At 42.0% G+C, this 26,962-nt stretch overlaps 1 protein-coding gene across 10 annotated transcripts in view; it reads right to left on the reverse strand.

Annotated features, from left to right (window-relative positions):
- The window catches only part of PBLD (phenazine biosynthesis like protein domain containing), a 44,693-nt gene continuing 18,109 nt past the window's right edge, over nucleotides 379-26,962 (reverse strand). For 5 of the 10 annotated variants that reach the window (XM_021073523.1, XM_021073524.1, XM_021073525.1 and 2 more), the window contains exons 2-10: nucleotides 26,128-26,273; nucleotides 14,777-14,876; nucleotides 14,093-14,191; nucleotides 8,895-9,022; nucleotides 8,776-8,805; nucleotides 6,268-6,356; nucleotides 5,834-6,012; nucleotides 3,371-3,433; nucleotides 379-1,350 (exon numbers count right to left, since the gene is read on the reverse strand). In XM_021073523.1, the coding sequence (XP_020929182.1) occupies nucleotides 1,238-1,350; nucleotides 3,371-3,433; nucleotides 5,834-6,012; nucleotides 6,268-6,356; nucleotides 8,776-8,805; nucleotides 8,895-9,022; nucleotides 14,093-14,191; nucleotides 14,777-14,876; nucleotides 26,128-26,211 (885 nt within the window). In that variant the 5' untranslated portion in view covers nucleotides 26,212-26,273 and the 3' untranslated portion in view covers nucleotides 379-1,237. The remainder of the gene's footprint in view (nucleotides 1,351-3,370; nucleotides 3,434-5,833; nucleotides 6,013-6,267; nucleotides 6,357-8,775; nucleotides 8,806-8,894; nucleotides 9,023-14,092; nucleotides 14,192-14,776; nucleotides 14,877-26,127; nucleotides 26,274-26,962) is intronic. The other 5 variants (XM_021073527.1, XM_021073528.1, XM_003483485.4 and 2 more) reach the window with 2 other exon arrangements.

Consider the following 26,962-nt stretch of genomic DNA (forward strand, 5'->3'; position numbering starts at 1 on the left):
TGAGTGTGCCATAGCACCCCAGTGTCTGCTGTACGTACGCCTGAACCACAGATGGGTGCAAGTGCTCATTATCTTTTCATGAAAGGAGGAGCCTGGTTCCCCAGTTAGAGCTCCTTGAGGGCCCTATAAGCTCGCTCCCTCTCTAATCTCCTTTGCAGCCTGCCCCTGCCAGCTCTCCACCCTTCCAGCTTTCAGCACCGTGTCTTCTACACAGGAGGCAGCAAATTGCTTTTTACCAACCATGTCAGACTACTGAGCAGCAGATCTGACCCACAGGCTGGGAGTTCAATCCCAGCTGGGCACCTAGCTTTCAGAATCCTTGGGAGCGACAGCAAGGGGGATTCCCACCCTGAAAAGAACTTGAGAAGAGGCAAGTTATTACTTTCCATGTTTAGCTTTACTACTACTCTAATACACATATAGTTTTTCATTTTCTTGGCTTTTTATTTATTTAGTTACATCTTGATTTTTATTTATTAAACATGAGTGTGTTCCCAGTAAAGGAAATGATTTTTTAAATACCTTAAAATTACTTCCAATCTTACCCCCCAGATACACATGAACTCTTTTCACTTTTGTATCTTCATGTTCCATCCTCGCCCATAGAAATTCATATCCTCCACAGACACAGCATAACGTTGCTAACATTTAATAGTCTACCGTAGTTTTCTTTCTTGGTATTATACCATGAAATATTTTTCTATATTTCCACATAGTTTTGGGATGTTTTTCTTTTTTGGACACGCCCAAGGCATGTGGAAGTTGCCAGGCCAGGGATCGAACTCATGCCACAGCAGTGAATCAAGTCACAGCAGAAACAATGCTGGGTCTTTAACCCACTAGGCCACCAGTCCTAAGGGACCTTTTTAAAAATAGGCTGCAAAATAGTCTATCAAGTATTCACACCTAAGCTTAAATGGTTCGATCTTGTTCCTCATATATTTGTTCCTCATTCCAGGAGGGGTGATCATAAGCAAAGGTGACGATATTATTCTTGGGTACTGGGTACAATATTATTCTTGGTTACTGGGTACTTACATTTCAAATACACTCACAAGTAGAGCCAAACTCCATTAGTTAATCATTCAGGAAGCATTATTAAATCTCCATTAACATGTCTTCATCATTCTCTTTGCAATGTGGATTAACTAGACTACCATGCAAGCTTGCTTAAGGCAGCCCCTTAAGCTGAAAATACTTAGTAATTTAAGATAGCAATATCACAGCACAACCACCTCTAGGCTGTCAGCGTGCCCTCTAAAACCAGAGCAGCGCCTCCCTTGATGTCCACTCGTCCATCAGGACGCAGTGAAATCTTCAGTTCTCCTCCCCGGCTGGAACACTGAAAAGCTAAAAAAAAAAAAAAACATAAAATGATTCACAAATTAAGACTGTTTTCACCTTTTACTTTTTTTGCCACACCCGTGGCACATGGAAGTTTCCAGGATCAAACAGGCACCACGGATGTTCCGATTATGGTTCCGCGGTAATGAACCTGACTAGTATCCATGAGGATGCAGGTTCGACCCCTGGCCTCACTCAGCAGGTTAAGAAGCCAGCATTGTTGTGAGCTGCTATGGAGGCTGCAGACGCGGATTGGGTCTGGCGTTGCTGTGGCTGTGGCGTAAGCTGGCAGCTGCAGTTCCAGTTAGACCTTTAGCCTGGGAGCCTTCATATGTTGCAGGCACAGCTGTTAAAAAGCAAACAAAAACCAAATAAATCAACAAGCCAAACAGAAATACATAGATACAGAGAACAGAGAGTGGTTACCAGAGGGGAAGGGGCAAGGAAGGGCAGGGGGATCAAAATGGATAAAGGGGATCAACTGTACAGTAAAGGTCTGATAATAGATTTTTGGTGGTGAGCATATTGTAGGGTAGACAAAAGCAGAAATACAATCTACACATAAAACATAAAATCAATGTTATCTCAATAAAAATCAATTCATTAAAAAAATTTTTTAAAGAATGTACCCCTTCATTTGCTCATGGTATTGCCTAGCCCATCCTGTTTTGAGGACTGAGAAGCCACACATGAGATTTGATCAGCAAAATACAACTCCACATCTTCCCTCCCTGGGCCACTTCTTCTATAAGTTTCTATAATGCCCCAAACACACCCCACCCATAGTTTCCTCCTTGGCTCTGCCTAGCAATAAGCAAAGACATGTGAAAAGATAAAGGCTAGGACTAAAAGTCTCAGAAGATAAAGGGGGGTGCTCTTGGCGCTACAGAGAGGACCCCATCTTCCCAGGTCTGAATAGGACAAAGGGAGTTCATTCACTCATGGTTGTTATCAAACAACCACATGGGTGAGGCAAACATAATGCACAGCTTCAGCCTTCTGGGAGCTTAGGGGAGTGATAAGGCTCATTAAAGAAAGAGAACAGCCAGAGTTCCTGCTATGGCTCAGTGGAAAGGAATCTGACTAGCATCCATGAGGACATAGGTTCAATCCCTGGCCTCACTCAGTGAGTTAAGGATCTGGCATTGGTGTAGGTCACAGATGCAGCTCGGACATCCTATTGCTGTGGCTGTGGCATAGGCCATCGGCTACAGCCCCTATTCGAACCCTAGCCTGGGAACCTCCATATGCAAAGGGTTCAGCCCTAAAAAGACAAAGAAAGGAAGGAAGGAAGGAAGAAAGGAAGAAAACAGCCACCCTGCTATCCCCAAATCAGGGTCACAGAGGCTTAACCAGCCCACTAAGTAAGACCCCCATTCTTTAAGGTCAAACTCCCACTTTGATTATGTAACTTGTACCACATACAGGCTACTAGCTGTGTAGCCACCATTGGCTGCCATCTATTTTCTCTGCCTTGAATGATACATTAATCACTAGGAGACTTGGTTCCAAAGCAATTTGCTTGATTTAATCCCATAACTACCAATGTCAGTAAGGAACCTTGGTAATCATTCAGTCTCGGCTTGTCACATTATAAACAGTCTTTCTGGGAGTTCCTTGGTGGCTCAGTGGGTTAAGGATCTGGTGTTTTCACTGCTATGGCTTGGGTTTGATCCCTGGCCCAGGAACTTCTGCATGCCTCGGGCACTGCCAAATAAATAAATAAACAAATAACCTTTCCGGGCCAAAATTACACAGCCAGTTAACCTTATTCAACAAATATTTATTGGGCACTTACTGTATTAGAAGTGTGTCTGTGTGTTGGGAGAGACAGAGGTGGAAGATGTTTGGGGTGGAGGATGTTTTGAGTAGAAGGTTCAGAGTGAAGGAATTAAAAACTTTTTGCTTTCATGTGGGTGATAGTTAATATTTTATTACATCTTCAAGTGCGCAGTACATATGAGAAGGAATACTAGCTTAAAGTTAAGCAAAAAATTTTTTTTAATTTGAAAAAGAGCTATCTTACCATGCATGTCTTTCTTCCCCAGGTGCTGGGACCAGTAGCTGCTGAGAACAGTATGCGCAGACCCTTAAAAGAAGTGAAAAGTTATAGTACAATCCCAAAGAAAACAGGGGTAACCTTGTGGTATATTCACAATCAACCAACTCTCCAGCTTGACCGCAGACGACTTAGCCATTATGTTGGCTGTGACCACAAAAGAGTGTGGAATTATGAATGGAAATAGAAAGGAAGAAAGAATTTGTGGATAAGCTCCTTCCAAAGATGTATCCGCTGTGTCTAATACCTTCTGAAGACTGAATTAAATTGCAGGTTTTCATTCTTGTCTGGTCTGCCAGTTCATTGTCAGCCCATAGTAGGAGACTCAAGGTCTTCACATAAATCCGTCTGCATCTTTCAAGAGAAAATATCTCCTTCCTCCTAAGACACACATGCAAGGAAAGCTAGGGAACTTTGACAAAAGGCCAATTTTTCCACCAAGCCCACATTCCAGGTTTTTGGTGCCAAAAGAAATTTAAGTGAGGTTTTTTTTTTTTTTTTTTCACTTGATTCCTCATGATTTCTAGGTTTAGATCAGAGAATAGATATTAAAATGAAATAAAATAGAAAGTAATAACTGACGGGAAAGTCTTTGGGAGAGAAAAGGATGGTTCAGATAAAGTCCATCCTTCAGGAAAACTTACTAAATGTTCTTGGTGCCCAAGCATCCCAGTGTGCCTGAGACAGTCCTGGGTTAACCCTGAAGATCCATCCTATGTGCTAAGCCCCTCAGTCTCAAGAAAACTGAGATGGTTGGTCACCACTGTCCAAAGACCTTCCCACTATAGAAAAGCATCATTACAGGGAGAGAAGCTTGCCCTCTGTGCTAATTAAAATCTTTGTGAAGCAGCTGTGCCTGCATAAATCCACTCAGAACTTCTTTTCCATAGGGGAAGGTTGAGTTGGACTGTTGGGATGTCATTGGGTATTTTCCTGAGTCTTTAAAAGTGCTTGCTTGCTGAGCTTTGAATTTCACATGCTTTGTTCCTCAGAGAGTAACTAAGTCAAGGCCCTGAAACCATCCCAGCCCCTACCGTCTGACCAGGACAGGAGCCTTGAAGTCTCTGCCCAGCCTCCTTCTGCTCTGGCCACCATCCCATCCACCAGCCTCCTCCATTGAGCATTCGCCCCTTTTACTGCTCAGCCCCCCTCTTCTCAAGAGGGATGAAAGCAGGAGGTTTCATATACTTGCACATCTTAGATTTCATCCCTCTGCTTCTGGCTGGTAAAAGACCCTGAATATCCACATTCCTGAACCCATTCCACCCACTTTGTGGGCAGGTCTGGGAAAGTGGGGTGGGGGTGGAGGGAAGAAACACTATTCCTGTCCCCATTTCCCACCTGCAGCTCAGGACTTTAATCCTTCACAAAAACCAAATCTTACCTAGATATCAATGATCATACAGGCTGGTCACTGAAAAGGACAAATGGCTTTGGGAATGTAGTGGACATTGGCCACTGGATTTTGCAAATGGCAGATCTGCAAGTGTTGGCTCAGGGAGCCACTTTTGTTGTTATTATTAAAATTCCTAGGAGTTTCTGTCATGGCTCAGCGGAAACGAATCTGACTAGCATCCATGAGGACACAGGTTTGATCCCTGGCCTTGTTCAGTGGGTTAATGATCCAGCATGGCCATGGGCTGTGGTGTAGGTCGAATACTCAGCTCGGATCCTGAGTTGCTGTGGCTGTGGCGTAGGCTGGCAGCTGTAGCTCTGATTCCACCCCTAGCCTGGGAACCTCCATATGCTGCAGGTGCAGCCCTAAAAAGACACACACAAAAAATAACCAATAGCATTTAGCACTTATCATGTGCCAGGCACCATGCTAATCACTTATCAGGCACTGTGTTGACCTAACCCTATGAGGCATTATCCATATTTTGTAGAGAAGGAACATTAAGTCATTTGCTCAAGGTCAACAGCGAGGAAGCTAGGATCCAAACCCAGGCAATCTGACACTCAGGTTTGACCCTGCTATTTTGCCTCCTTAATTCTGTGTTTTTTACGTGAGACCTCAGAGAAGGGATAGGGGAAGGGGAGGTAGGGAAACAAAGGCCGCTCAAACCCCAAACAACCTGAAAGGTCACGTGAAGGGCACTTAAACAGCTGTTTGTCATCCTCCTCCTCCATGTTTAGCCCTCCTCAGGACTCAAGTCAGAACGTATCTGTACCAGGGAGTTCCTGTTGTGGTTCAGCGGTAATGAACCCAATATTATCCATGACAACAAGGGTTTGATCCCTGGCCTCACTCAGTGAGTTAAGGATCTGGCATTGCCATGAGCTGTGGTGTAGGTCACAGACGCAGCTCAGATCCCGTACTGCTGTGGCTATGGCCTGCAGCTACAGCTTTGATTTGACCCCTAGCCTTCGAACTTACATATGCTGCAGGTGCGGCCCTAAAGCGACAAAAAAATAAATAAATAAAAATACCTGTTACAGGGTCTTCAGCCACACCAACCCATGGAGCGAAATATCTGGAGTAAAAGTCAAATGCTGGAATCTGCCCACCAGGCTCCCCCTTGAGGGTGAGAATGAGTCCTTTCACCTTCCCTGTGTTGTCCACTTGCAGCAGATTCTGTGTGTTCACTCTCAGGTTCTCCAGAAATGACCTTGTTCATGAACGGGATGGATGAGGACAAACCCTTCCCACAGACAACCCACCGCCCAGACTGTAGAAGGCCAGGGATCAGCTTGCCCAGGAGGGTGGGGAGAGCAAGTACAATGCCTTCCTGCCCAGGAACAAAACTCTCTGGCTGCCTAAATCATGGTTCGACTAAACACAGCATAGCCAGACCAAGACAGAGCTACAAACTTGGATGCCCAGCCCTCCCCACAGTGCTGACAAAGCAAAAGATCTTGCTTACCTGTCGTAAATATCACTGAGCCGGACAAGGAGCTTCTGGGTATCTGGAGAATAGCGGACGTCCTGAACCAGTGTGTCACCTATGGCTGTCTGTGGAGACAGACCAAAACTTCCTCAGGAGTGTTCCCCTGTATGGAGAACCACCTCTCAGGAGCTTCCGCCCTCTGCCAGGCATACCCAACATCTCCAATCCCAAGAGTTTTGATTCAGTTTTCAGATTCAAGGTATTGTTCAGAGAGGGCCAGTTTCCTGGTGACCGGAGGCCTCAATGAGTTGAGTTTATCCTCTGAGAACCAAAGATGGGCATCATTGATGCATGTTACTACATGCCTCAACACACAACTCCTTCAAATGGGTATTCTCCCCATAGATAAGGAGCAAGATTTACAGAGATCCAGGAAGTCTCTCTCTTTCTTTCTCTCTCTCTCTCTCTCTTTCTCTCTCTCTCTCTCTCTCTCTCACACACACACACACACACACACACACACACCCTTTGACCTGGTCACACACACACACACACACACACACACACACACACACCCTTTGACCTGGTCTGAGGGCCCTGGAGTCAAAGCTCTGAATCACATCTGGCTACTCTCTGTAGAGGTGGGGGCCTCATGCCGGTATGTCAGAGTTGTTGTGAAGATTAAATGAAATAATATAGCTGGAGTTCCTGCAGCAGCAACCAGAAGAGTCCCCACAGGCCAGCAGTCTGCAAGTGGGGACTGGAGCACTCGTCTCAGTGCTGCTCTGCTTGGCAAGCTCACTGTTTTCACTTCACTGGCATGCGACAGAACAAGAACATAGCAAGGTTTTCTAAAGACACCTTGATTCACCCTTTACCTAAGAGTCCACATCACCGTGCTCATACCCAAGACATTTATCTCTTGGCTTGGGTGCTGAGGGAGACTATGAGGGGACAGAAGCCCCTCTGAGTCATCCTTTGGCACCAACGCTGGCTACTGGGAGAATAGACAAGAATTACATGGTAGCTGCCTGGTTGTCATTAGGTAGCTTCGGGTTCCCTAATCTTTAGGGACTGAGATGCTCTAGGGGCCATGGCCAAGACTCTCAGCTGTGGGTACTCCCTGGGATGTCTGCTTCTGTTACCACTGCTGACCAAGGTCTGTCCCTCCAGAAATGGGAACTCCTACAGCCAGATCTCATCTGCTCTCCAGGGCCTCTTGATCTCTCTGAAGGGGCATCCAGCCCTTCTCTGCATGGTTCCTTATGTCAATTTGAAAGTTTTAATTCATGGCTGAAAAACTTATTGCCAGTTTCTAAGAACACGAACTAACCAAAAACAAACAAAAAAACAACAAAAAACACCCCACAATAAATAACCCTTCTGCATCCCCATTTTACACATGCTGACCCTTAGGCTTAGAGAGATCTGGTTAAGTTCATGAACAAGGTCTACCAATATGAGTATTTTCCATTTTCTTGCCAATATGCTTAAAGCAGTTCATTAATGAATTTCGCTTGTCTCCCAAAAACTAAGCCATAGATGGAGCTGAATGTAAAATCAGAATCCATAATACTTGCTTCTACTCTTTGAAAACTAGTTTAGATATTAAACTTAGATAAACTTTGAAGAGATTATAAATGCTGTAGTTGATAACTCACTGAGAAATACCCAGTACTACCCAGAAGAGGCCACTTTACAGAATCATGTTTTCTTTTGGCAGCCCTTGGCCTAGTCCTGATCTGGGTGCTTTCTTCTCTACAAACTAAACACCTGGCCATCAGGGCTGCTCTGGCCTTCTGGAATCTCCAAGAGACAACTGTAGTTCCAACTGCACAGGGTGACAGCGAGAATTATGTGAAAAAATGCATTAAAATGCTTAGTGCATCATATTGTGTAAAGATACTCTAAAAATATTCTTTATTATCAGAGTTCCCTTGTGGCATGGTGGGTTAAGGATCTGACATTGTCACTGCGGCAGCCCAGGATGCTACTGTGGCACAGGTTCAATCCCTGGCCCAGGAACCTCCATGTGCCATGGGCATGGCCAAAAAAAAGTGTTCTTTATTAAATCTTCACTATTACTATTATTGTTAAGCCCCACCCCTACATAGACCCCTTGAGGAAACCAGTCTTCATATCTTGTCTTTTCTACTGAGGTACCCATCCTTTCCTGCCTTCCTCCATCTCAGCCCCCTCATCTCAGCCTTATTCTCCCCCTGAGGGGTTCAGGACATGACAGCTGCCAAGAAGTTTCCATTCTTTTCTTTTACTCTCAGCCTGCCACGTAGCAGTCTCCCCTCCCCAACCCTTCCATGGAGGCTAACTAGATAATGAAGAGACAGGGAAAACTGGTCAACCTTCTTACCAGACAGATTCAATACTAAAATTCAAACCTCAAATGCACCATACAGTATTCATCCAAGCTGAGAATAGAACATTGGTAGAAAGCCTATCTTTTGAAATCAAATGGTACCCAGTCTTTGTGCAAACAATAAACAATGATCAAATCACATGAGCTCAGGTTTGATTCTTTTCACCAACCTTTATCAAGTCCTCCACTTCAGGGAAGTCCTAGATCAAGATAAAAGATAAAACCATTGTAAAACAGGCAAACCTTCAGTTTGACACAGTATTTACAGCAATAATTAAAAGCAACTGACCTGGGGTTGGGCTGGATAAAGAGGCAGGTCCAGGATGATACCATCCTCTGCTCTTCTGGCCTTTAGTTCCCCACTCAGAGTGACAAAGGTTAGAGTGCTATTCACGTTTTCTGGCCAAAAAAAAGAATCTTATTTTGTCAATTAGGAAACTCTTTGAATCAATAGGAAAATAAACTTTCTTACATAGTTGCATGTCTGTGTGTGGTCTTAGATTCTCTGACAGTACTGCCTTTCCCATAAAGGGGACTCAGACTTGGGTTACTGGGGTCCCAAGTGGAGAAAACCCTCACTGGATTCTAACTTGAGAAACAAAAACATAACTGATTAGACTTGACAACATACTGTGCCCTTGAGAAAATTATTCAACCTCCTTAAACCACTATTTCCTCATCAATAAAATGGGGAAATAATTAAACTATACTAATTTCACTTTACCAATAAAATGGAGGTAGTAATTAAACCCAGCTCATAGGGATGCTATAATTTTTTCAAATGCAGATTTTTAAATATCCCCCCATAGGACTATAGAGTTATAAACACTTCTAGTTTAAGATACACCAAGGGGATGACAAATAGAATATACACGTTATGGACAATGGTCTGATATAAACAAATCAAGCTTACTACAAACAAACCAAGCTATACCAAATTTTTTACTTTGGACCACAAGCCCTAATATAATACCCCTTCATGTTAGTGATACACTCGGGCCACTTATCTCAATGTGGGTAACATTTTTTAGTGAAAACAAAGATTTGTGACTTAATTCTTTTTCTCCTAATATTTCTGTAAAACTTAACCATATCTCAAAGGTGAGGAAATACGGGAGTTCTCGTTGTGGCGCAGCAGAAACAAATCAGACTAGTAATCATAAGGTTGCAGGTTTGATCCCTGGCCTCGCTCAGTGGGTTAGGGAACCACCATTGCTGTGAGCTGTGGTGTAGGTCGCAGACACAGCTCAGATCCTGAGTTGCTGTCCTGTGGTGTAGGCTGGCAGCTACAGCTCTGATTTGACCCCTAGCCTGGGAACCTCCACATGCCACAAGTGCAGCCCTAAAAAGGAAAAAAAAAGAAAAAAGTTTAAAAAAATTTTTCTATTATAGTTGTTTTACAATGTTCTGTCAATTTCCACTATAAAAATTTACATTCTGAAGCCAAAAGTTTAATTCTTCTCATTATCATTAGTGTAAGACATCATTATTTACAAATAATTTTTTGGTAAATTTTCTCATGGAGGACTATTGGGCTTTTCTTTGTTGCCCCCATTTTGCAACTCAACTTCTTCCTCTGTTATCCTGCTTTCTTTACTCCCCTCCCAACTCTGACCCAAGAATACCACCTCCAGTTCTTTCAGCATGCCAATGTCTCAGAATATGCTTCCTGGGGGAACTTTCCCCGTAACATCCTCCCTTACTCAGCATCTAAGTAACTCCCCAAAGAACTTCCTTTTCTAACCCCTGCCCCCACTCCCTACAGTTACCCCTCTGTCATATCATCCTGCTTATTTTCTTCTTTAACTTTCTACTTGTTGTCCACGCTTGTTCATGGCAGCTTCCATCTCTATTTTAGGGCATTTCCAGGCATCTCCCCTCTGCCCCATTCCCACAAAGCCCTAACCTTTATCTATTATGCTAAGTGTAGCTGAGATGGAAATTGGTAGGATTAAGGAGCTGCATCCCCTCTTCACAAGGTAAATGTGCATAGCTGGGGCTCATACATCTTTAAAATTCAGAGTAAAGAAGGTCTTGTTGGAGTTCCCTTGTGACAGAGCAGGTTAAGGATCTGGCATTTTCACTGAGCGGCTTGGGTCACTGCTATGCTGCAGGTTCAGTCTGTGGCCTGGGAACTTGCAGATGCCTCAGACATGGCCAAAAAAAAGAATAAATAAACTCTTGTGAAATGAATTTCAGCATGGGTGGGGACATATTTGGGGCAAAGAATGACTTTTGGTTCCCCAATATCATATCATGGTAGACACCTTTTCTGCCTTGCAAGCTCTCCTCTTTTTTGGTCACAGAAATCTCCTATTTAAAATAAAATGTCTCCCTGGTGGTCTAGCGGCTGGGATTCGTTGTAGACATTCTATAACACTAGCATCACACTAATATCAAAACCAGACAAAGATACTACCAAAAAAAAATATATAGGCCAATATAGTTGATGAATATAAACGCAAAAATTCTCAGCAAAATTTTAGCCAACCAAATCCAACAACATATAAAAAGGATTATATACCACAATCAAGTGGGATTCATCCCAGGTACACAAGGGTCATTCAACATACGCAAATCAATCAACATCATACACCACCATTAACAAAAGAAATGTCAAAAACCACGTTATCATCACAATAGATGCAGAAAAGGCATTTGACAAAGTCCAATATCCATTCATAATCAAAACTCTTACCAAAGTGGGTATAAAGGGAACATACCTTAACATAATCAAAGCCATTTCTGACAAGCCCACAGCAAATATAATACTCAATGAAGAAAAGCTGAAAGTCTTCTGGCTAAAATCTGGAACAAGACAAGAATGTCCACTTTCACCACTTTTATTCAATATAGTATTAGAAGTCCCAGCCACAGCAATCAGACAAACAAAAGAAATAAGAGGTATCCAAACAGAAAGAGAAGAGGTAAAACTGTCACTGTACACAGATGACATGATAATATATATAGAAAACCCTAAGTATTTAAACCCAAAAACTACTCGAATTGAACAACAAATTCAGCAAAGTAGCAGAATATAAGATTAACATTCAGAAATCAACTGTGTTTCTGTACACTAACAAGGAAATATTAGAAAAAGAATACAAAAATAAAATATCTTTTAAAATTGTACCCCAAAAAATCAAATACCTGGAAATAAACCTGACCAAGGAGGTGAAAGACTTATATGCTGAGAACTATAAAACATTAACCAAGGAAATTAAAGAGAATTCAAAGAAATGGAAAGATATTCCATGCTCCTGGGTTGGAAAAATTAATATTGTAAAAATGGCCATACTACCCAAAACAATTTACAGATTCAATGCAATCCCTATCAAATTACCCATGACATTTTTCACAGAACTAGAACAAATAATCCAAAAATGTATATGGAACCACGAAAGACCCAGAATTGCCAAAGCAATCCTGAGGAACAAAAACCAAGCAGGAGGCATAAATCTCCCAGACTTCAGTCAATATTACAAAGCCACAGAAATCAAGACAGTGTGGTACTGGCACCAAAACACACATACAGACCAATGGAACAGAACAGAGAACCCAGAAATAAACCCAGATACCTATGGTCAATTAATCTTTGACAAAGGAGGCAAGACTATAAAATGGGAAAAAGACAGTCTTTTCAGCAAGTGGTTCTGGGAAAACTGGACAGCTGCATGCACATCAATGAAACTGGAACACACCCTCATACCATGCACAAAAATAAACTCAAAATAGCTTAAAGACTTAAACATAAGACAAGATGCCATCAAACTCCTAGAAGACAACACAGGCAAAACATTCTCTGTTATCAACCTTGCAAATATTTTATCAGGTCAGTCTCCCAAAGCAACAGAAATAAAAGCAAAAATAAACCAATGGGACCTAATCAAACTGACAAGCATTTGCACAGCAAAGGAAGCCATAAAAAAAAAAAAAAAAAAAAGACAACTTATAGACTGGGAGAAAATAGTTTCAAATGATGCAACTGACAAGGGCTTAATCTCTAAAACACACAAGCAACTTACACAACTCAACAGCAAAAAAGCCAACAACCCAATGGAAAAATGGGCAAAAGACCTGAATAGACATCTCTCCAAAGATATACAGATGGCCAACAGGCACATGAAAAAATGCCCAACATCACTGATTATTAGAGAAATGCAAATCAAAATTACTACCTTACACCAGTAAGAATGGCCATCATTAATAAGTCTACAAATAAATGCTGGAAAGGGTGTGGAGAAAAGAGAACCCTCCTGCACTGTTGGTGGGAATGTAAATTGGTACAACCACTATGGAGACACCTTAGAAAACTATACATAGAACTACCATATGACCTAGCAATCCCACTCTTGGGCATATGTCCAGACAAAACTTTCCTTGAAAAAGACACATGCACCCACATGTTCACTGCAGCACTATTCACAAGAGCCAAGACATGGAAACAACCTAAATGTCCATCAACAGATGATTGGATTAAGAAGATGTAGTATATATACACAATGGAATACCATTCAGCCATTAAAAAAAAAAAAGAATGCCATTTGCAGCAACATGGATGGAACTAGAGACTCTCATACTAAGTGAAGTCAGAAAGAGAAAAACAAATACCATATGATATCACTTATATCTGGAATCTAATATATGGCACAAAGAACCTTTCCACAGAAAAGAAAATCACGGACAAGGAGAACAGACTTGTGTTTGCCAAGGGGGAGGGGGAGGGAGTAGGAATTTGGGGTTAATAGATGCAAACTATTGCATTTGGAATGGATAAGCAACGAGATGCTGCTCTATAGTGCTGGGAACTATATCTAGTCACTTATGATGGAGCATGATAATGTTAGAAAGTATATATATGTGTGTGTGTGTGTGTGTGTGTGTGTGTGTGTGTGTGTGTCACTGGGTCACCTTGCCATACAGTAGAAAATTGACAGAACACCGTAAACCAGCTCTAACAGAAAAAATAAAAATCATTATTAAAAATTTTTTTTAGGAGTTCCCATCGTGACTCAGTGGTTAACAAATCCTACTAGGAACCATGAGGTTGCGGGTTCGATCCCTGGCCTCGCTCAGTGGGTTAAGGATCCAGCATTGCTATGAGCTGTGGTGTATGTAGGTCGCAGACGCAGCTTGGATCTGGCGTTGCTGTGGCTCTGGCGTAGGCCGGCAGCTGTAGCTCCTATTGGACCCCTAGCCTGGGAACCTCCATATGCCGCCGGTGCGGCCCTAAAAAGACAAAAACACAAAAAATAAAACAAAATAAAACGGCATTCCAGGGGGAACAAAAATCATGACTTTCCAACACACCTGGCACACAGAAAGGTCAAAGTGTTATTTAAAGTTGCTGTTTTTGTTTTTGCACGATGAATTGCTTGAAATAAACGTTATAATATCACTAAGCCAGTCACAGGAAAGAATGTGATAGGTTTTTTAAATATTTGCTATTTGCTAAATGGTAAGTTTATAAAAGAAAAATCACTTTACTTATTTTGTGAAACAGCACAGCTGCAGAAGCCAGGGTAGCGTGGCCACAGAGAGGAACCTCACTCACTGGCGTGAACCACCTTAGTCCAAAGCAGGAAGCTTCAGAGGAGAAAAGTCAAAGAGAGACGAGATCATTCCCATATGAATGGGTTGCAAACTTTTCCTTTCCTTATTCTTTTCTAAATATTTCACTAACATGATTAATCACTGAAACATGTTGTGAAAGGTGGAGTGAAGTTCAGGCAAGCCTCCTAGGGTTTCCAGTGCTAGATCTGGAGCTGAGACATTCAAATTCACCAGCACCTGCTCCCTCAAATGAACTGAAAACCAAATCAGAAACTCCTCCCACCATCTCCTACTTGCATGCAAATAGTGAACAGACATTTCCCTTAAATATCATTCTCCCACTGGAAAAGCAGCTTCTAGTTTTCAAGAATGATTTTTTTTTTTTTTTTTTTTTTTTTTGTAAAGCATCTTTGGAGTGCCCACTGTGATGCAACAAGATCGGTAGTGCCTCTGGAGTTCTGGGATGCAGGTTCAATCCCCACCTGCCAGGCACAGTGAGTTAAGGATCTGGCCTTGTTGTACCTATGGCATAGGCTGCAACCACAGCTTGGCCTGGGAACTCCGTATGCCACAGAGAGCCAAAAACTAACAAACAAACAAATAAATAAGCATATTTACTCTGTGTAAAGTTGTCAGTTGGGTGTAATTTTCGGATAAAAGCAGTTTCAGAGAGGTTCATTTCCCTTGCAACTTTTTGATGCATGTCTTCATCCAATTTCTAAATTAGAAACGAAAGATTACTGAGACTCCAGAAATACAAATCAGACTTCCTTGGATAGCAACTGCCACTAGTAAACTACAGCTTATTACAATTGAAAGTTACATGCTTAAAAAGAAATAATTGCCAAAGAATCAAGGCACTTTTATAAAGACTGTTTCAGAAATCCATGCTTGTAGCACCATTTGAAGAGCTATAGATGTAAAAAGCTAGAGTAGATTCTGAAAACCCTACTGTCTTGGGATATCTTTTGCCAGATTATTACCTAGTCTATCCAAGAGAATGTGCTCTCTACTAAAAACAATTCTACAAATGGAAACTCTACAATCTCCCCTTCTTGTTTGATGAAGAGATGTCAGCACCTACTCTGAGCAGGTTGGACCATGGTGCCTCTGTTTTCACATAGTTCTCCCCCTTTCATGGGTCAGGCCTCAAGCCAGAGGTCACCTCCTCCAGGAAGCCTTCCAGACTGCTCTGTCTCTTCCCCACTGCTTAGACCACCTGAAATTACCTACTATTCCCCTTTACCATCTGCTCCCCCTACACTTCCTCTGAGTCTGAGCTTTATGAGGGTACCAACTGCATTCTCTTGCTTGGTCCTGGCTTAGAATAATGCTTGTATTCATCCTCAAATCACAAAAGCTCAATGAATATTTGCTGAAAATGTATTATTCAATTAATCTTCATGTTTACAACCCTCAACATCCACTTACAGACAAAGAAATTAAACACAGAAAGGTTGTGTAATATCCTAAGAAAAAGATATGCCTAGGAGGTTCCCGTTGTGGTGGCTCAGCAGGTTAAGAACCCAACTGATATCCATGAGGATTAGGGTTTGATCCCAGGCCTCGATCAGGGGATTAAGGATTGGCATTGTTGCAATCTGTAGTGTAAGTCACAGATGCAGCTTGGATCTGGCATTGCTAGGCTGTGGTATAGGCCTTCAGCTGCAGCTCCAATTTGACTCCTAGACTGGGAACTTCCATATGCCACAAGTGTGACCCTAAAAAATAAAAAAAAAATTAAAAAGAAATAAGAAAGAAAAAGGTATGCCTAAAAGATGGTACAGTGATTAAGAACAGGAGCTTTGTAAATGTTAAGAATGAGAGGAGTTAGAGGAAAAATGTGTGGAAGTTTATTGTACCATTCTTGAAATTTTCCTTGTCTTTTAATTTTCCAAAATAAAAAAAAAAAAATTAAGTGGGCTTTAGAAATGACATAATTAGATTTGTACCCTGGGTCAGCTCCTAGAAACAGTCAAGAGTGGGCAAGTTATTTCATCTCCCCACGTCTTTAAAATGGGAATAATAGTTCTTAAGTCAAAAGGTTATTGTGAAGACACACACCTACATATACATGCAGACACACATTCCTCTTAACTGAAGGAAAAAAAAGCATGAATTTTCTTTTTGAGAATAAAAATCAATTTTTTTCAGAGTTCCCACTGTGGCTCAGCAGAAACGAATCTGACTAGTATCCATGAGGACACAGGTTCGATCCCTGGCCTTGCTCAGTGGATTAAGGATCTGGCATTGCCGTGAGCTGTGATGCAGGTCACAGATGCAGCTCAGATCCCACATTGCTGTGGCTGTAGTGTAGGCCAGCAGCTACAGCTCCGATTCGACCCCTAGCCTGGGAACTTCAATATGCCAGAGGTATGGCTCTAAAAAGACCAAAAAAAAAAAAAAAAAAATCAATTTTTTTCTTTTTGGCCACTCCTGCAGCATGCAGAAGTTCCCAGGCCAGGGACTGAACCCATGCCACAGTTGTAACCAACCACAGAGATAGTGGCAGGATCCTTAACCCTCTGAGCCATGAGGGAAATCTGAAAATCATTTTTTTCATCAACGAAATGCTCATGACTTAGATTTTGAATTCTGAAGAAATCTCAAGATAACTGCATTTTCACTTTGGCCAAACTTAGTGTTCTTGAGCTCCTGAAATCCAGATATAAAAATCATAATTTTCTTCTAATAAATTCATAATCACTTACCTGAGTCACATAATTAAACACCCCTATCTTTCAGTTGATTCAAATCACTCTGAAACACTTTCCATATATTCATATAAGGCATAAAGGCTGTTACTATGAAAAATCAGTCATGATTTTTTTAAACTATCAGCTGATGTAAAAATCCTAACAGGAGACTTACTAAGCTTTTCTTAAAGGAGCACTGTATTCAAAATCTGTAGAAGCTCTGTAATCCTACAGAAAGAGAAATCACTTAAGAAAATGATACTTATTTTCTGAAAACCCAAACATGACGCAATGGCTTTTTGTGTTTTTTTACTTAACAATTTTCTTTCAAAAGATTTAATCCAATAATGCACACAAAGTGCTCATCAAAGGGCCCAACATGTAATAAGTGCTTGATAAAAGTCACCTTTCTATTCTGAGTGGCTCAAAGCCAGTTCTTTAATCTGCCACACAGCACTGCCTCCACATAACAAAGAAACTATTATTATCTCTTTAACACACTGCAGGCAGGAAAACCAATGTCCATCAGATAAAATGGACTCCTGCAACATTTTTGCAGGAAGTTTGGCAATCAATCTGTCACCAAGTGTCATGCTGGGCCAGCAGCATCAGCACCACCCACAAGGGAATGTATTAGAAATGCAGAGTCCCAGGCCCCAGCATAGACCTTCTGAATCAGAATCTCCATCTTAACCAGAAACCAGGTCACCTGCATGTACATTACAGTTTGAGGAGCCCTGGTGCATAAGACGAGGTCCTGTGTTCAAGGGACTTAGCATCTCGGTCAAGGAGTCCAGACACAGAAAGCAGCAGTGACCAAATAGGCTTTTTTTTTTTTTTTTTTTTGTCTTTTTGCCTTTTTCTTGAGCCTCTCCCGTGGCATATGGAGCTTCCCAGGCTAAGGGTCCAATCGGAGCTGTAGCCACCGGCCTACGCCAGAGCCACAGCCACGTGGGATCCGAACCGTGTCTGCAACCTACACCACAGCTCACGGCAACACCGGATCGTTAACCCACTGAGCAAGGGCAGGGATAGAACCCGCATCCTCATGGTTCCTAGTCGGATTCGTTAACCACTGTGCCAAGATGGGAACTCCTGCAAATAGGCTTTTTTGCATGTCAGCTAAAACATACTTCATAGAGTTCTTTTTTTTTTTTTTTTTTTTTTTTTTTTTTGTCTTTTTGTTGTTGTTGCTATTTCTTGGGCTGCTCCCGCGGCATATGGAGGTTCCCAGGCTAGGGGTTGAATTGGAGCTGTAGCCACCGGCCTACACCAGAGCCACAGCAACGCGGGATCCGAGCCGCGTCTGCAACCTACACCACAGCTCACGGCAACGCCGGATCGTTAACCCACTGAGCAAGGGCAGGGACCGAACCCGCAACCTCATGGTTCCTAGTCGAATTCGTTAACCACTGCGCCACAACGGGAACTCCCATAGAGTTCTTTAATCCTCTCTGCTTTGGCATATATACTGAACCAACTACAATTTGAATTTCTGTAACTAATTTGTGTCCCAGGACACTGAAAATGCACTTGCTTTGCCTGAAGGATCAGATACAATGTAGAAAGTTTGATAGTAACAGCCCTCAATAAGCACCTCAGGCAATTCAATTTCTAACACTGGAACCAAAGATGAAAATAATGGTGAATTATGAGGTTAATATTGCTTCAACTTGGAGAGCTTTAGAAAAAAAGAATGAGGAATTCCTGTTGCGGCTCAGTGCAAACAAATCTGACTAGTATCCATGAGGACATAGGTTCAATCCCCGGCCTTGTTCAGTGGGTTAAAGACCTGGCATTGCCGTGAGCTGTGGTCTAGTTCACAGACACGGCTCAGATCTGGCATTGCTCTGGCTGTAGTGTAGGCCAGTAGCTACAGCTCTGATTTGACCCCTAGCCTGGGACCTCCATGTGCTGCAGGAGCAGCCCTAAAAAGACAAAAAAAAAAAAAAAAAAAAAGGAATGGGACTGCATTCATTAAAAATACCGAATTTTGGCTCCAATAGTGTTTCCATTTTACACTACAAGCTTATTTTCAAATGTAGTGCATAATAGTTACAAACCAACAGCTGTTAGTTCTCTTCCTTTTTTTTTTTTTTTTTGTCTTTTTGCCTTTTCTAGGGCCGCTCCTGTGGCATATAGAGGTTCCCAGGCTAGGGGTCGAATCAGAGCTGTAGCCGCCAGCCCAGCCAGCCTACGCCACAGCCACAGTAATGTGGGATCCGAGCCGCGTCTGCAACCTACACCACAGCTCACATCAACAACGCCAGATCCTTAACCCACTGAGCAAGGCCAGAGATTGAACCCACAACCTCATGGTTCCTAGTCGGATTCGTTAACCACTGAACCACGACAGGAATCCAATACCAGATCCTTAACCTACTGGGCCACAAGGGACTCCTCTCTTGCTTTAATACCCATTTCCCTTTGCCAGTCTCACATGAGTCAAGTTTCCAATAAAAAAACAGAGCCATGTTTTTCTGAGTTCCAGTGAACCACATGGGCACACTGAGGTTCCATCACCATAAGGCTCACAAAAGATTAATGATCAGAAAATCAGAGTAAAGTTTTAAAATACTCCCATCTTGTGGTAGTTTAGAAATATGACAGCCTAAACAGGACAGTCCTGTTGTCAGTCTTTGTTCGTTTGTCCCTCTACTTCCTTCCAGCAAAGGAAAAAGCATTTAGATGGAAAAAATTCTAAATCATACAGAAATAAATGGGAGATTCCTTCTGAGGTGCATGGATTTTGGATTATAAAGTTATGTCCACACTATGCATCAGTCAAACTGCGGGCCATCCTCATTTGCTCCTAATGGATCTTATGGATGCCTGGTTTCTCCAGCTCCATCATGGAACCCAGTACCCAAATCTCATACTTGCCTTGCATACCCTGCCCACCCCACTCCACCTATAGAACAAAAGATTAATACCTGTTGGTTAACTAGAACTCTTGGAGATTTTGCTATACTTTAATTGATCATAATATTTTTGCTTTCACTCAACAGATGATCTATTTAGGTATCTATTTATCCCATGTGCTAGGCCTTATGTGTCAGAACAAGTCAGAATAGATTAAGATCTCACAGAATGTACGGTGTAAGGAGGGAGACTACAAATGAATGACTTACAGCAAGAGTGATGCATGTTACCAACTGGGAAGGGGTGTTATAGAAGGGGTCAACGTCTAGGACAGTAGTGAGTATGGTGGGTTAAAAGCATAGGCCCTGGAGTTCCTGTTATGGAGCAGCAGAAACGAATCTGACTAGGAACCATGAGGTTGCAGGTTTGATCCCTGGCCTCGCTCAGTGGGTTAAGGATCCGGTGTTGCCGTGAGCTGTGGTGTAGGTCACAGATGCTTCTCAGATCTGGCCTTGCTGTGGCTGTAGTGTAGGCTGGCAGCTGTAGCTCCAATTTGACCTCTAGCCTGGGAACCTCCATATGCTGCAGTGCAGCCCTAAAAAGCAAGAAAAGGGGGAAAAAAAAAAAGCATAGGCCCTGATGTTGGGTAGATCTGGGGAGGGATTCTGAAGTCAGCTACTTAGATAAATTACTTAAGCTTCCTCTGCTTGTTTTCTCATCTGTAAACTAAGGGTAATAATAATAACTACTCATAGAGTAGCTGTGCTGAATTTGCCTTAAGTCACTGCCCTCAAAGCTGAGGGTTAGGTCCTAGAAGCCAGTGAGGCTACTTGGGAAGCAGAAATTCCCACATTAACATATCTGCTTCCTTTGCATTGTTCTCTTCCCTCTAGGAACACACTTCAGTGTCCCAGAACGATCTTCTCTGCATTCTGCATCCTTTTTCTGGGCATAAAAATGATCTATGAGGTTATAACCCTCTGGAAACCCCATGAGCCTCTGACCCAGTGTGGTCGCACTGAGCCAGTGGTCCTCTCTTTAAGGAAGGGCACCAGGTTTGGAAACGGCCACTGCACATGAGTTAGAGCAAGACTGAACACCGCACTGCTATCCATCTGTTCTTCCTTAAATACATAATCCCCTCAAGCTGCAGAAAGGGATCCTGGTAGCCCCAAAATTTAACCAGGAAAACTGGAACAGCAAGGAGTAGAGGAACTAAAACTAAGCATTCCTCTTTAAAAATGTGAAGCCATGGAGTTCCCGTTGTGGCTCAGCAGAAACGAATCTGACAAGTATCCACGAGGACGTAGGTTCGATCCCTAGCCTTGCTCCATGAGTTAAGGATCTAGCGTTGCTGTGTGGCTGTGGCGTAGGCCAGTGGCTGTAGCTCCGATTTGACCTCTAGCCTGGGAACCTCCACAGGCCGCAGGTGTGGCCCTAAAAAGACAAAAATAAAATAAAAATGTAAAGCCAATCCTCTTGCTGTCACTGGAAATGATTTTTTGTGTTTAGAAGAATAAAAATGTATGCATATGAATGTTACATTTGATCCTAGCACAGTGTCCAACACGTGGTAGACAGCCAAAAATAAATAGATGCATTGGACACACAATAAACTTGTTTTTATGGATAACTTTAACATGAAAACTTCAGAATAAACCTCTCTTTAGAAAACGTATCTTTTGAAACAATGGTTCTCAACTGGAGGTGATTTTTGATTGTCATGATGAGGGGAGGAGGGACAACTACTGTCATCTAGTGGGTAAAGGCCTGGGATCTGTCAAACATTTAACAATGTACATGATAGCCTCACACAATAAAAAACTTTCCAGGAGTTCCCTTCGTGGCTCAGCGGTTAAATAACCCGACTAGGATCTACGAGGTTGCAGGTTCAATCCCTGGCCTCGCTCAGTGGGTTAAGGATCCGGCATTGCTGTGAGCTGTGGTGTAGGTTGAAGATGCAGCTCAGATCCTGCGTTACTGTGACTGAGGTGTAGGCTGGCAGCTGTAGCTCCGATTCGACCCCTAGCCTGGGAACCTCCACATGTCACAAGTGTGGTCCTAAAAAGCCAAAAGCAAAAAACAAACAAACAAACAAAAAAAGCCCAAAACTTTCCAGTCCAAAATGTCAATAACACCGCTATTGAGAAGCCCTGCCCTAAACACACACACACAAAACAACAACAAAAACTTTTAAGGCTTTGTTAGAATATGAAGGAGAATAAATATGGGCTCCCTGCCCCACTGATATGTTATTTTCACTAAATATTAAAGCCGGTTTATAGAAAAATAAACCAAGTGTCACCCCTTATCACACTATAGCCCTCTGACCTATTCCAACAGTTGGTCAGGAGTTCCTATAGTTTTTTACACAGCTGTCATTGTAATGTATCTATTCCATTTTTTGAAATATTGTTTCTAGGAGTTCCCTGGTGGCACAGTAGGTTAAGGATCTGGCATTGTCACTGTAGTGATTTGGGTCACTACCATGACATGGGTTTGATCCCTGGCCCGGAAACTTCCATATGCTGTGGGCGTGGCCAAAAAGATTTAAAATATGGTTTCTATACATTTTCAATATCTCTGCATGGCCTTTATTATAAAACTCTCAAGCATTTGAGGACAACCCTCAAATTTTGAAAGTTTTAAATATTTTTTTTGGTCTTTTTTTAGGGCTGCACCTATGGCATATGTAAGTTCCCAGGCTAGGGGTCGATCTGGAGCTGCAGCTGTCAGCCTAACCACAGCTTACAGCAATGTGGGATTCTTAACCCACTAAGCAAGACCAGGGATCAAACCCATATCCTCTTGGACACTAGTTGGGTTCATGGCCCCTGAGCCACAACAGGAACTCCTAAATATTTTTCAAATATCTGCTTCATGTTTCATTAGCCCTTAATTTTTGTTTGCACCTAATGTGAAATGTTATAAGTTCCTCGTGTGAAAATTTAAGTGCACTTGTCTAGAAAGGAAAAGAAAAAAAATTTAGAATATCATAGTAGCTCTGGGAATGTTGTTACTCAGGATTTTTTACATTCCTTCCAGCAGCCTTTTATCAAGTATTCAAAAAGCCCAAAGTGCAATTATGCAGTCTTTAGTCTGTCTACCAAGTTTTTCTGAGATTAGTCTCATCTCAGTCAAATTTTATTTCTGATATCGTTTTATTTATTTTTGCTTTTTAGGGCCACATACGCAGTATACAGAGGTTCCCAGGCTAGGGGCTGAATCAGAGCTATAGCTGCCAGCCTACACCACAGCCACAGCAACTCAGGATCCGAGCTGTGTCTGCAACCTACACCACAACTCATGGCAAAGCCAGATTTTTAACCCACTGAGCAAGGCCAGGGATTGGACCGTCAACCTCATGGTTCTTAGTCCAATTTGTTTCTGCTGTGCCACAACGGGAATTCCTCAGTCAAATTTTAAATAATTTTAAACAAAATGAAACAAAAAAAAATATTCCTCTGAAGCCCTGGACTTAACATGTGAAGACTTTTCTCCCCCAAAAAATCCAGTTATTCCGTGCTCTGAGTCCCCATGGTCTTTCAGCCTCTGCGGTGACTACTGAATAGAGGTCACATTTACATGTCTATTTCCCCTGCTGGACTCTGAGCACCTCAGGGTGCTTAGTAAGTGCACACTTATCAATCTTCATACCTCCTGTCCCTACCCCGGAACCTGGTTCATGGTAGATGTAGACAAATATTTGTAGACTACATAATGACAGGCTAATACCTACTGAGTTGTGGTCAGCTTTGTGAGGTTTAACAATTACCTGTCTCTGATATTGTCCTGAGTTTCCCTGTGTTCTCTCTAGGGGTTTCAGGTGTCCACTGTCTCCAGCCATGAGTAAAAGAATCCAAGGGTAGAAACAACAGTTTCTATGTCCATTTTAATTTCTATTAATTATGCATTGAAGAAAGTGCTAAATTGGCCCCCAGGAGAGCAGGATTCTCATGTCTACAGAATAGAAAACTAGCAAAACTAGCTTCTAGATATCTATTCAGTTGTCCCTGACAGGCCATCAAACTAATCTGGTCTCACAGGTCCAAGGCACAGAAGAAGTGAAATGAGAGACTCTTTAGAGAGGGTCCCTGGATCGCAGACTAATCTCCTTTATTCTTTTTTCCATTTGTACTAAAGCATATTTCTTTAAACAGCATTAAAGCCTTTTGTTTAACATTTTATTTCCTAGCTTTTCCAAATATATAAATAACATGCAAAATATAGTTTAATGGAGAGAGAGAGAAAGCTCCTAAGATCCTAAGTCTGGAGTTCAGTGAATGAGCTGGAGGTAAAATGGAGTAAATTGAGGGGCACTCCCATCATGGCTCATCTGACTAGTATCCACGAGGATGCAGGGTCGATCCCTGGCCATGCTCAGTAGGTTAAGGATCTGGCATTGTCATGAACTGTGGTGTAGGCTGCAGATGTGTCTCAGATCAGTGCTGCTGTGGCTGTGGTGTAGGCCAGCGGCTACAGCTCCGATTCAACCCCTAGCCTGGGAACTTCCATATGTTGTGGGTACGGCCCTAAAAAGACAAAAAAATAAGAGTCAAATTGAGGAATAAAACTAATTCTTGTCATCTGGTGAAAACTGAGTACATAAATCACTCAAAACTTTTTTCAAAATTCTTCAAGAGCATTTCATGGGGACATGGGGCAAATATACAGACTCTTGACGAGTAAGTTTGGTCTACTCCACAAGTCCTTAACATGAAGTTATGTTTGCCATATTGTTTCTTTTTTTCACTTTATTTTCTTTTTAGGGCTGAACCTGTGGCATATGGAAGTTTCCAGGCTAGGAGGTGAATAGAAGTCAGCTGCTGGCCTACGCCACTGCCACAGCTACACCAGATGCCAGCCACATCTTCAATATGCCACATCTTGCCACAATGCCAGATCCTTAACCCATTGAGCAAGGGCTGGGATTGAACCCGAATCCTCACGTATGCTATGTCAGTTCTTAATGGGAACTCCTGTCATATTGTTTCTAAAGAAAGTTCACGACTTAGAATTTGGCTGTTAATTATTATCTCACTAACACTGCCAAGCTCTGGTGTTACTTGTTAAAGCCTATTACCTTTATTACTTTCTGCATTTTGTAGTTGGAAAATGCCAGCTGCAAGGCTGCATAATGAATGCGTCATGAAGGTAAGATACGGACCCTTGACCCTGGACCATTTTGCTGCTCCAGCTGAGGAACCAAATAAGTATACCAAGGACTCCATTAACAATATTCACCTGTCTCAGCTCAACTTCAGCCAGTCTCGATCTTGGTTCACCCTAGAATCACTAGCGGAGCTTTAAAAAAACAGTGCTGCTTTAAAAAACAGTGGAGCTTTGGAGTTCCCGTTGTGGCTCAGGGGGTTAAGAATCCGACATACTGTCAGTTTGAACCCTGTCAGCCTCACACAGTGGGTTAAGGATCCAGCATTGCCACAAGCCGTGGTGTAGAGCACAGATGCAGGACCCCAAGCCCAGGAACTTCCATGTGCTGCAGGTATGGCTGTAAAAAGAAAAAAATACAATTTTAAAACAGTGGAGCTTTAGAAAACAAACCCATCTCCAGAGATCCTGTTGTGATTCACCAGGATGCAGCCTGGGTACAGGAATTTTTAAAGCATCTCGAGTAATTTTAATGTGCAGCCAGCTTGACAGTCACTGCACTCGAAAGCCCTAACTTAGTAAGACTTATTTAGGATCTTCAATTGCTCACTCTTGTTTCTAAAGGAATTCTCAGATAATCTACCCTTGTACTAACTGCTCTGAGTGGAAGGGTACCTTGACTTGTTTCCCAACACCCAGGTAATAACACAAAGCAGCTAAGGTCAAGGAATAATTAACTATTCTGTTAATATTTACCTAATCAAAGGGCCATTTTAAAAATGAGACTTGCAGTAAACTGAATTCTCCCTAGGTTAGAGTTTAATTCCTTCTATCTTTCTATTAAATCACTTCATTGCAAAATGTTTTCTTGACTTTGAGAATAATTTCTAATTGTCTGAACCACAGGTAAGGTTAAAAATATCCAGCTAGAATCTTTTATGAAAAATACAGTATCAGCCATGTCCAGTCACATGAAACTCATCCAATTTCATTCTGCTCCACATTTGGTGCTAACTAAATGAAAACACAATGACTAGAAGGGACTTTGACTTTTTTTAAAATTGGATCTAATTCTTCTTTACGTGAATCTTCATTTCTCTAGATCTAAGCATTTAGGTGTAAGCAGTCTCATAATATAATCTGGTCAAAATTAACTTGCAGACATGCACATTGCTGATATCATCTGACAAAGAACACAATCAAAGAGATAAACAAACCAGGTGAATTTTTTTTTTTTTTTAAGAAATACTTGGTTCTACAGAAATCTAGAATTTCAGGCACTGCACTTCAAATACTACTTACATTTTCTAGGAGGCAAACAGCAGCAGGATTCCCACGAAATGCTTTTGCTGTGAATGCATCTGCTATGAAAATAGGGAGCTTCATTTTCCTTGTAAGCACTTCTGCAAGTTCTCAAAATTTCTGATAGCCTGCTTTCCTTCTTGTTGCTGCAAAAAATAAAGTTAATGTTTTACTTGATGTACATAAGCAACCAGCATTTCCTAGGTACAAAGTCAAGCAATTATTCTAACTTACCCACAATTAAAAATAAGTGATCCTCTGATTAATTTTAAACCTCTAAATTGAATTTGTTTTAAAATAGTAGGTGAATATTTTCTTTTCATATTGTACATATACTTAACAACAGAATCATATTCTTAAAAGAGCCAAAACTATCTTAGGCTATCTACCTATCTATTTATCTACATTTTTTTTGCTGCCCCACAGTTGTGACCTAAGATGCAGTTGCAGCAGTGCTGAACCCTTAACCCACTGTTTCAGGCCTGGAATGGAACCTGCATCCCAGTGCTTCCAAGACACCACTGATTCCATTACACCACAGCAGGAACTCCACTTAGGCTATATTTTTAAAGAAGTGCATGAAACTTCCAAGGGGACATATATATATGTTGCTTAAGGTTTCCCAAAGAATATATGCACCCCACCTTTTTAACCCCAAACCTGCGGCATATGGAAGTTTCCAGGCTAGGGGTTGAATTGGAGCTGCAGCTATGTCAGAGTACACAATACCTATGCCACAGCAATGCCAGATCTGAGCTGCTTCTGCGACCTATGCTGCAGATTGTGGCAACACAGGATCCTCAACCCAATGAACAAGGCCAGGAATTGAATGCAC

Source organism: Sus scrofa, chromosome 14 (assembly GCF_000003025.6).
Source record: "Sus scrofa isolate TJ Tabasco breed Duroc chromosome 14, Sscrofa11.1, whole genome shotgun sequence".
Lineage (NCBI taxonomy): Eukaryota > Metazoa > Chordata > Mammalia > Artiodactyla > Suidae > Sus > Sus scrofa.